Genomic DNA, 11,434 nt, shown 5'->3' with positions numbered 1-11,434 from the left:
CCTCTATAGAAAACTGTTGCAGAGATCTCAGCTTTTATAAATAAATTGACCTTGATTTTTTCATCCAAGCAAAATTAATACTGTATAGAATAACTCTGTATAGAGTTACTTTCCCTTTAAGACATGCATCCACATTTTCTCTAAACAACTAAACCTGAAAAGACCATATCAAAGGATATAAATTAGACACAATGAAAGTCCTTGTTGAGTTGTAAAGATTTCACTTAGTACTATGAAGAGGGGAAGAAGGACAAAGCCCGCAATTACAATGGTTAATACAATGGATATCACTAAGGTCTCTCTAGCTCAGTTTCTAAGATTTTATAAACAGCCCATAAGTGAAGAACAAGCCTGGGCTATATGCTTTCACTGTTGTTGTAAAATGAAACAGATATTAGCTCAGGGACTGGATTCTGTAGTACAGATGCAGATTCCAGATATTGACGAGCTCTATATTCATTCTGATGGTAGTATATCTTTCACTATCAAACATAACTATGGTAAGAATTTACAACAAAAATTACTGAAGTTACTCTTTCCATTTACAAGTATGTGTTTCTTTCTACAATTTCTTATTTTCCTTAAAACTTCAATGTATTATGAGTTACCTTAATTAAGATGTTAATTTTTAATGTTCATACCTGGAAACAAACACCTCACAGTCTGTGAGTAAATAATGGGAAATAGAATAAGTAATAGAATTTAAGATCATTGCAAATATTTCTCTGTGACTACAAATTATGAAATTTTAATGCAGTAGTATTTCCATCATCTAAATTTATTTATTTTTCTTTCTTAAATAAGAATTCCAGAATCTAATTCTGTTGAATTGTTAAGAGATCTAAAGAAAAATTAATGTATTTATAGTAGAGGAAAATGCTTATTAAATATGAGCAACTCCTGTTAATTCAGATTTGAATATTTGCTTTTAATGTAATCAAGGCAGAGGTTTGTACCTGTATTTCTACATTCAGATTTGTTGATAATGACAGACTATTGTTTGAAGGACACCACTGAGTAAGAACAGGAGAGTTAAAAGTATTTTAAAAACCTTTATTTCTTCTCTTAAAATGATAGGTATCTGATAAATTTTTCCCTTTGAAAAATATCTCTAGAAGACTTGAAGTTTTATATATCGTCTTAAATCATAGGAACAAATTATACTGGTTATGTTATATATAAACTTTAATAAAACACTGGAGTATGCACTATATATTGAAAAATTGGAAATCTATCATCACACTTAAAAGCTAGAAAAATGTGTGTATTCTGATAATGTATTTATGCTGATTTATAGAAATAATTATTATAGAAGTATAGTACACCTTCCCATAATAACTAGGGAACATGTGCCTATCCAATTTGCTGGCCAAGTAATTTCAACATCTCTGTTCTAAGGTCTATCTTTAAACCACACTCTGTAAACAGAAGATAGTCCACTATAAAATACATTACTATCTTCATCCCGTTACTTTTTAAAATATTATAATCCTATATATCAGCCTACTTCAGCCTAAGTTTTCCAGATGCATTTGACTATCATGTACCAGCAATATGGGCATGAAGGGAGAAACAGCAGGCTAAGAAAGGATGCTGTCTGTAGTCTAGAGGAAGTGATGAATGTTGATATAGTGCTCTTCCCTCCCCCATATTCCATTTGACAAAAGAAAGGTTTTCCGATCGATCCACAGTGGAATATTTTGATTAACAACTAGGGTTATGATCCAGAGTGCTGTTCAGCTGTCTTTTTTTCACAAGTTTTTTTTTAAATAATCAGTAGTCAATATATTATCAATATCTTCCAGGGTCACCCTGAACATGCAAATTAAATTTAAATTGATGAAAACATTTGTTTCAGATGGTTACATCAATCAACAGCCAAGAGAGATTTTAGAAGATAAGGTAAGATTATAGTGTGTTGGAAGAAATGCCCTTCTGAATTCAGCTCCAAGTGGGGGAAAAGACACTGGAGACACAGAGGCTGCTTGGAAAGATGGTTTAATGGAAGACAGGACCACATGGCTTGAGTCCTGAACAGAAAATGTGATCACATGCTTCAATGTTGGGTGAAGAAGAGAATAAAAAAGGCTTGCTGGGTTTTTTATACTCTGTTCAGCCCCACCTCTCTGTTTCCTGTTCCTGTGTAAGAAATGTATTCTTATTGGTTGTCAGAATCCCATGGGGCCAAGTTTGAGTTTCCAGATGCCATGTGATGAGTTTCTGTGGAAGGCTAATACTATCATGCATTAATCCCTTCACTATGGAGCTGAAGGGGGGAGATCTTTGTTATGTAAAATAGGTTGGCCCAGGTTTTTTTAATGGCCCGTTAAAGAAATGTTGGTGGAGAAGAAGAGAAGGCTGAGGAAGGGGCTTGCTGGGCTTTTTATAACCTGTTCAGTCCCACCTCTCTGTTTTCTGTTCCTGTGTAAGAAATGTATTCTGATTGGTTGTCAGACTCCCATGGGGCCATGCAGGGGTAACTCTCTAGGCTGTGTTTTGAATCCAGGTTTGGTTGAGTTTTCAGATGCCATGTGGTCAGTTGGGGCCAATATAATCATGCTTTCCTGTAGCTGAAGTGGAGAAGTTTTTATTATGTAAAGTGGACTAGCTTGGCCTTCTTAATGGCCCATTAACAAAGTGGGGATGGGCAGGAAGCTACAGGCAGCTATTCTGTCTTTTAAAACATGTTTCTTTCTTTTCACATCCAGAGAAATATTCTGCTTTTTCAATATTTCCTAGGATATTTCATTTTTCTGGGAGAAGGCTGGATGATAACTTCCTACACGCCCATAAAACATTTTTCAGGAGCCATGGTGGCACAGTTGTTAGAATGCAATACTATAGGCGAACTCTGCCCACTGCTAGGAGTTTGATCCTGATTGGCTCAAAGTTGACTCAGCCTTTCGTCCTTGGGGTTGGTAAAATAAGGGCCCAGATTGTGAGGGGCAATATGCTGATTCTGTAAACCACTTACAGAGTGTGGTAAAACACTATGAAGTGGCATATAAGTCTAAGTGCTATTGCTATTTCATGCAGAATAGAAGCATATATTAGTTGGTAAAAGGAAAAATCTGTCAAGCCATCATGTCATTATTCTGTTGCATTTTTTAAAGCAATAGAAACATACGTTATTAGAAGAGACACTAAATTGAATCCACGAGCTGGGAAGTGGAATCAATCAAGAGCTCTTGCCAACAGAAAAAAATGCCTGGCCACAGAGTTTCAGTGTTGAAAAAGAACCACCAAAGCAAGCATGACTTTTGCTTTGATTTCAGATATGTCACAGCCGATTCAGGAAAAAAAACTCCAGCTCATGTTTCTATAATAGTACAGATCTAGAACTGATTCTGAATTGTCATAAAGTCGTCATGAAGAGGAGCATCAGAGTTCAGTCAATGATTTCGGATATAGGTTATCTCAAGACTGGATTATTGTAACAAGCTCTATGAGGGTGTGCTCTTGAAATGATTTCAGAAGAGGCAGATTATTCAAGGCAATTCCATGCTGTATATTGAACACTTGGACTAGTGGCACTGTACCTGCTGCTTAATCCTTTCTGAATATCTTCAAGACATTATTGGTGTCTTATAAGAAAACTTGGAAGTAGGGATACAAAACCTTCCTTCTAGTTTAACCTTATTGTGTGGCTGATTATACTCTTTGACAGTGGAGTAGATGGGATCTCAGTGAAATAGTTTCCTCTCCCAGTTGATAGTAGGATATCCCCATGCTCTAACCATTTTCTTGTTTTAACATTGACAGCTGCCTCAAGTTACTGTTCTAGTTAATTAATGTTTTATTACTTTTAGTTTTGTATTTTTTTATTGATAATTTTGTTTTAAAAATGCCTAGACAGATGAAAATCAATAGCTAATTTCTTCTGAAACAGTCACCCAGGAAGCCATTTTTTGCTATGTATTGATTTTGACAAAACTGTCCTAGATTTTCAGAATTGACTAATCACTCAGTATTTACTTTCTAGTTGACAGAATCATTAGGAAAATTGATCTACACAGCTCTGGACTGGGGAATCGAGAGCCATATGGAGAGAGAGCTGAGTGAGTCCCTGTCAAAGCTAATAACATTTATGCTCAAACTGAACTCAGAGACTTCAAACACTGCAGTTGCTTTACAGGATGTAATTAAGGTATTGTGTGTTTCACATAATTTATATCTTTAGCCATTTGTTCTCAATGATCTTTGGATGAGTTGAAAAAATAATGTTACACATTCAGTATAAAGTATGTTTAAAGAAAAACAGAGGTGGAACGAATCTGTCTAAAGTAGGACATAAAGTGAGATTTGGACATTAAGTGTGAAACCTATTGGGTCAGGTTGGACAGCCTCTCGGGGGGCCCTTTACTTTTATATTAAAAAGCCACATAGGCAGAGTTGTACCTTGCAAATGAACAGGAAGCAAGTGCCTAACCACAGAGTTCAATAGTCTCACAAGACCACAAGGGTCAGCTAAAGTTCGCTTAGAGACACGTACTGAGTACCTATGACAAAAGGAGAAGTAAGACCCCGTCTCCTTATAAGGCTTTCTCCTCAAGAATAAGAAATGAGTTAAGTGTTTCCGTGTTACACTGCCTTTGAGAATGTATAAGAATGCGTGCTTCGATAATGAAGGTTGTTTAGAATTTGCAATGTTAGCATTTTCTCTAACTTTCTGAACCTGGCTGCCAAATACTTTTCCTGTATCCTGAGAAGTCTAAAGCATGTCATTTTCTGCAACATGTCTATATAGGAAAAAGCTCCTTCCTTTCTTCCCTTCTTTATTCCTTCCTTAAATATGCTAATTTCCTTTGAATGCATTAGGTTTTAAGTTCAGTTTTAGGTTAATTGTTCATTTAACTTTAGCAATGAGTTAGCTTAAATACTTTAATTAATGGGAAGCACTGATGTAATACCTTTAAACACAGTTTTCACATTGAAGTACTACATTTATAACATAATTACATACTTATAAATGCAATTAGTTTTATAAATTCATTTCAACCCACAACGGTGGGGAAAATAAAAATAATCAAACAGAAAACTGTGCCAATACTAAATCTCATAGCATATTGATTGTTTAGATTTGTTTCACTTGTTTTGTTCACACCCTCTGTGTTCAATGTAGATCTCCTAATCTGGAGTTTTGCTATTTTTAGTGTAGTTCTTGAATAAAGAACTGAACTATCTCTCTCTCTCTCTCTCTCTCTCTCTCTCTCTCTCTCTCTCTCTCTCTCTCTCTCTCTCTCTCTCTCTCTCTCTCTCTCCTCCCTCCCTCCCTCCCTCCCTCCCCTCCCTCCCTCCCTCCCTCCCTCCCTCCCTGAATTCCTACTGATGTGATAGTCTACTACATCTGCAGAGCAGCAAATTGGATATATAGAGTCCTCTGAGCTTGATTATTTGCTTGTACATGTTTCATTACTTGATTAGGTAACATCCGTAGTTTATAAGTAGCTTACCCTGAACAATAGACATACAGAGATAAACAGCATTTACATGCCATTCAAAAAAACCCACAAAAAAGCTAAGAAGGAAACAAAAAGGCTAGAATACATCATCTCCAGCAAACATTACTCAGATAAGAATAGATTAAAAACAGAAAAAATAATCAAACGGGAAAAAACCAACAATATCAAGGAGAAAGCTATACTGCAACAACCGCAACTGACAGTGCAAGCTACCAGATATAAACAGGGAGCAAACCCCACACTCCCTAGCATTGATGAAGTAACTTAGTTGGGTAATGAAAGGACCACATTTCTACCTGAACTACATATACTCTCTTCTGTTGGAAGCTGAAGATGGTTGCTTTTTTAAAATATCTTCCTTTGTCATTACAAGCTATGGCTTATATGCTAAACCAATGTAAAATGGACCTATGGTCCAAGTTTATGTTTTCCAATAAAACTGTAATTATTATACGGCAAGTATTTAATGATTTCTACTTCTGTTTGGTAAATATCTAAGATACAGCATAAAAGTTGCACTTATTAAAATTTAATTTTATATAAATTCAAGTTTATCACTTGATCTGACCCTTTATTTGATTTGGTTCTGCTTATGTTTTAGAGGACTTCCCTAGTGCACTATCCAAGAAAACCTCTTGATATGAATTCAGTTTCTTTATTTGCTCTTTTTGTGTTAGTTTTGAAACACAGCAGACTGGATAGTCTGATGGTTTGCAGTGTCTAATCTTTTATTTTCTTCTTGAATATATTGGCTGATATGTTCAGTTTTCTTTTTACTGTGTCTTTTATAGAACTGTATTAAATTGAAAGTTGTATTATACGTAGGTCTCAAACAGGTTTATATGCTGAGTAACATTCAAAAGCTACTATGCTCCATAGTTGCCAAAACACATTTCTAATTTCTAATGTTTTTAATCTATTATTATAAGCTGTTCCCTGAATAGAGAAAGATTCAGTGGAAATGGAGCATGATTTGCATTTCAGGTCTATAAATTCGGTTAGTTTAATGAATTTCATTGAATGTGTGTTCAGAACTGATTAAATGTTTCTCCATTTTAGATCTGTGAGGATCACTTTCACAGACCATCCGAAGCTGCCAGTCATTATACAATCATCTGCCAAATGCTGTTCTCTGAGTACATTGAGCTTCAGAAACTTACGTTAACCATACAGAGCTGCAAAGAGGTATTTGGGGGATGCGAGAACACAGTAGCCAAATCATTCTTTGTCACTACTTCAGTAACTTAATCACATCATAATTTTTCTTTTGAACTTGGAGGGAAAATGTGCAGATGGTTGGAAAGGCAATTAAAGGGTTTTATGCTGAGCAGACAAAAAAAATCTTTTAAAATGTATTTCAGTATTTGGGAAGAATGGATGAAGAAGACTGCCCTGCCAGACAGAAGACAAAAAATAGGGTAGGGAGAGTCTACTTTGTTATTTTCAATATCAGTTTTTTTTAATAGTAATTTTATTAAAAATTACATTTCAAAAGGTAAAAATTAATACAAACTAAAAATGAATTTAAAAATTGCTAAAATGAAAAACAGAAAGAATAGAAAGAAGAAAAAGTATATAGTAAATAAAAAGAAGGAATATAAAAAAGCAGTGAACCCCTTCGTCACCACCGTGTTTCCCCCAAAATAAGACAGGGTCTTATTTTCTTTTGACCCCCAAAATAATCGCTTGGCCTTATTTTCGGGGAGGTCTTATTATTTTGAGGTGCAGAAGGCGGCAAGCATGGCCACCTCATGACTACTGTGTTGCAATATTTTTGGGGAAAGACTTATTTTCAGAGGAGGGGTTATTTTAGCACATTCACTCAAAAGCCAGATTAGGCTTATTATCCGGGGAGGTCTTATTTTTGGGGAAACAGGGTAGTATAAATAATTTTAGTAATTTATCACTTCATAAAATACAACAAATGATCTCTTTTTTTCCATATCCCATCTCATACCTAAAAACAAATCTATAAAACCCCATTGTTCAGCTCTGATCAACAGCAAAAGTCCATTAAGAGATAGCAACACATGTTTTATCCTTGATCAAATAAAATAACTTCCCTGTTTCCCTGAAAATAAGACCTCCCCAGATAATAAGCCCAACTGGGCTTTTGAGTGCATGCACTAAAATAATCCCTGCCCAAAAATAATCCCTCCCCCAAAATATTGCAACATAGCCTCAGCCATGAGGTGACCACGCTCGCCACCTCCTGCACCTCAAAAAGAATAAGACCTCCCCGAAAATAAGGCCAAGTGCTTATTTTGGGGTCAAAAGAAAATAAGACCCTGACTTATTTTCAGGGAAATACGATTTTTATTCCTTCCTTTTACTTTTAACAGTCTTGATCTTTAGTCCCTTCAAATAATGTCCTAAAACTTGATTTCTTTTTTTTTTTGTCACATCTCATAAAATTCTTCATAGCTTTAATAAGTCTCTTTTGTAAATCCAATATAGAAAAATTATCCAGGTCCCTTTCTTGGTATGTTATTTGTATATCCTATTTAACTGATAAGACAAGGATTCCCTTGTCTCCCAGAGCTCTAAACCCAGTGGAGACCACTGTCGCAGTTTTCTCACAAGGAGCAAGTATATGGAGCACTTGTGGACACTCTCAAATCCTCTCCTTGTTCAGAGAGAATTACAAAGAGCCTATGAACTTTCCAGCTCTTCATTCCAAACCTTGTTCAATACTTGATAGATCCAGGGGAAAAAATCTCAATCCAGCAATTGCAGGCAAATGCTAGGAAGGGGAAAAAAACGATTGCATTATGAAATAAGGCCAATGTTTTTTCTTGTTTCGGATTATGACTCCCTTCCATCTATTAACATTTTAGCATATTATATTCTGAATATTATAAGCTGGTGTGCACAAGAATAATATTTCTTAAAATACATGCAACTTGTATTTTAGGAATCATATAATATGTTATACGTGCAGGCTAATATAAATCCTTCAGGTTGGGCTTCCCCATTTCAGGATGGTTTGTGGTAGGATCTATTTGGTTATTTACAGGAAAGTACGAGGCTGCAGAAGGTTATGGGACAAACTCTGCACAGCATTTCTCCAGGAGAAGGTATCCTTTCACCCTACAATATGGTGATTGATGATATCAAAAACGAACGCTACAGCCTCCATGCAGTAAGTATTGAGTCATATCAGATTTATTGCGTATATGTGAGACATACACAGGTTATGTGAGACTCTCTCATTTGTGAGACATCTTCTATCAATGTGATGATGGCTGAAGTGGCCTCAGGAAGTTTGATTCATGGGACCACCATCCCATATGCAAGTTTTTCCCTCTTCAATTTTACTAGCTTCTTTGGCTGACTATGTTTTTTTTCTCTCTCTCTCTATTTGGACTTTCCTGTCAAGCCAGAGAGTGGTTTTCTTTTCTTTTTTAAAAAAAATCCATGTGGTGCTGGGTTTGGCAATCTTTGGGGCTGCAAGGCCCTAGATTCCTGCCATCTTTCATTTATAACTCACTCTTATTTGCTAGGTATCCATACGGAAATTGAAGGAGAAGACCTGTCAAGAATTCAGCCTGCATGAGCACCTTATGATGGAAGTGAAAAATCCACCTAAACTTCGACCGATCTTTGAACAGAAACGTGTCAACAATTATAAGGGTACATTCAAAACATTCTTGATAATGTAGATGTCTTGAGATTTTTATTGTGTTCTTGTTAGAGCTTCAGGGACTTTCAGCAGACTGAAGCTGTTGAACTTTGTTTCCAGTCAGTGAATAAACAGGTTGGAAATGAAACCAACTTTAAAAAATATCTTTCTTTGGTTTAGCCAGCCATGTCCCATTCATAACACATTTATGATTATTTTGATTGATGGATACCTCTTTTCCTACCATCCTGAAAAATAACACCATTTCAATATTTTTCTTCTCACTTGGGCTAAAAAGGAGAACAGGGCAGGCAGTATTCCAATCTTTTTAACCTGTTCTTTTGTTTTTTTTTCATTTTTTTTTAAAAAAATCCCTCTTCTGTTAATAAACTTATTTTTAAGATGTTTTAATTGTTACACCAGTAAATGTGTAAAAAAAATACATCAATCATTTTGCTTTTTCATCAATGAACTTTTCTTTTATAATCAAAATTATGGGTAGAAATCCCAGCATATCCCATGCATATTCAATGGAACATTTCTAAGTTTTCCTCTATCTTTCTACTCTTAGTTAAGAACTTTGCTTTCAAGATATATTATAGCTAGCATATGCAAATATTGTTGATGAAGGTTCCAACATATTGATATGGTATAAAACAAGGATGATGCTTACCAGATCCTCACATGAATTTGGCCTATATAAACAAATGCCTTAAAATGGAATAATAATTTAAAAGAAGCATGTGGAACTTTGAATCCAATGTCCTGTTCAATGCAAAAATCCAAAATAAAATATTTCCAGTAGATGACTGTAGAGCCTCTGTTAAAAAACATATAGTGAAAAGAAATTCACTACCTCCTTTGGTAACTGGTACCATGTTCAAATTCTTTTCCTATGTTCAACAACTATATATAATTAAATTGATATACTTTAGGGCCTTAATTCTATGTCCTGGACTCTGGGACAATAGACTTGGTCATGGTTATCTTTTACGTAACACCCCTTCAGGAATTATTGATGCTATTACCAAGTCATGTTTCTGTTTTCTTATACTTGTACATTTTATTTTATTTTTCTTAGGAACTTTGCCTATATCTCTGCTGAATTTCACCATGTTACTTTCAGTTCACTCATATAGCCTATCTAACCTATGTAGATTATTTTTAATTATGTTTTTAGTTTCTAGAATATTCACTATCATATCCATTATTTTAATCTTTGGAAATCAAATGCAAACCTTTATTTACTCAACATCTCTAAGTCATTAAAAGTACAATTATAGAGAGAAGTCATTGAGTTCAAGCATATATGTATTTTCCCAAATTAAGTGATACAACAATAAAATTACAATATCCTCATACGGCTATTTGTTGGCTAGTAATGAGAATAGCTTTCTTGCAGATATAGTTTAACTATTTCTAGTTAGTTAGTTAAAAAGCCAACTAGCATAAACCTGAAAAAAAGTATATCCATTTGATAGAATTAAGTTCTAAAATGCAAATAATAGTTTACATTTGTACAGTTCTCCCAAATCAAATGTGTAAACTTACTAGAACAAAATAAAATAACATATTAATAAAGGAAACAATTAAAAAAATGCTTAATCCACATGGAATCCTGGAAGAAACATAAGAGGATCTTAAATAACAGAAATGAAATGAAATATTTGAACCAGACATATTGTACATCGTTATGTCATATATACTGTGCTGTATGTAGTGAGAATTAACTAAGTATTTTATCATCTCTGAAGAAAGTCAAAATAGTTTAAAATTTCTATTTACATTTTTGATTCTGTGTTGTTGTTTTTCTACAGGTGGTTCTCAGAAGTTCATCTTCAATTCTCCACATAATACGGTAGTATAATCTCTGAACAAAATATTAACTTCTCAAAAACTAAAAAATACACAACTGAGCAGCATTCACTCAGATTTGGAACTAAAAATAAAACCAGGAGAGTTATGTGAGGATGGTAGGGGATCAGAAACCAAGGCAAGAACAAACAAATGATGTTTATTTGTTCATTTTCAACACACATTCATTTATCCAAATCTTCATATTGAAAGGGTAGAGAAACGTCCAGTAGTTTGGGGAATTATTGTGGCTACTGCTCCTCTTTTTTTGGATTTGACCCTGAAGCCACACAAATCCCTACAATGCATTGTGTCTTCCCTATGTGCACATAATTAAAGATGTACAAGCCTTGGAATTTAAATCTAAATAGAGGGTATTAACATAGCATTACCTTAACAATTATTCATTTAATATATTATAAAATAGAGAGCCAATATAGTCTAGTGCCGTGATGGCGAACCTATTGCATGCATGCCACAGGTAGCTTGCAGAGCC

The 11,434-nt window shown here is 34.8% G+C and overlaps 1 protein-coding gene across 1 annotated transcript; it reads left to right on the top strand.

Moving 5' to 3' along the window:
• Positions 1-268: 268 nt before the first annotated feature.
• On the top strand, positions 269-10,951 carry LOC148044349 (protein spire homolog 2-like). The gene is made up of 7 exons (XM_087722041.1): positions 269-500; positions 1,859-1,902; positions 3,983-4,147; positions 6,522-6,647; positions 8,479-8,604; positions 8,966-9,095; positions 10,902-10,951. Exons 1-7 carry the CDS (start codon positions 269-271, stop codon positions 10,949-10,951), a joined length of 873 nt encoding a protein of 290 aa, XP_087578167.1.
• The last annotated feature ends 483 nt before the right edge of the window (positions 10,952-11,434 follow it).

Source organism: Thamnophis sirtalis, unplaced genomic scaffold (genome assembly GCF_051295495.1).
Source record: "Thamnophis sirtalis isolate CommonGarterSnake01/CBP01778 unplaced genomic scaffold, rThaSir2_p1.2 scaffold_8, whole genome shotgun sequence".
In the NCBI taxonomy this organism is placed as follows: Eukaryota; Metazoa; Chordata; class Lepidosauria; order Squamata; family Natricidae; genus Thamnophis; species Thamnophis sirtalis.
This window is presented reverse-complemented; position numbering and strand designations above follow the sequence as displayed.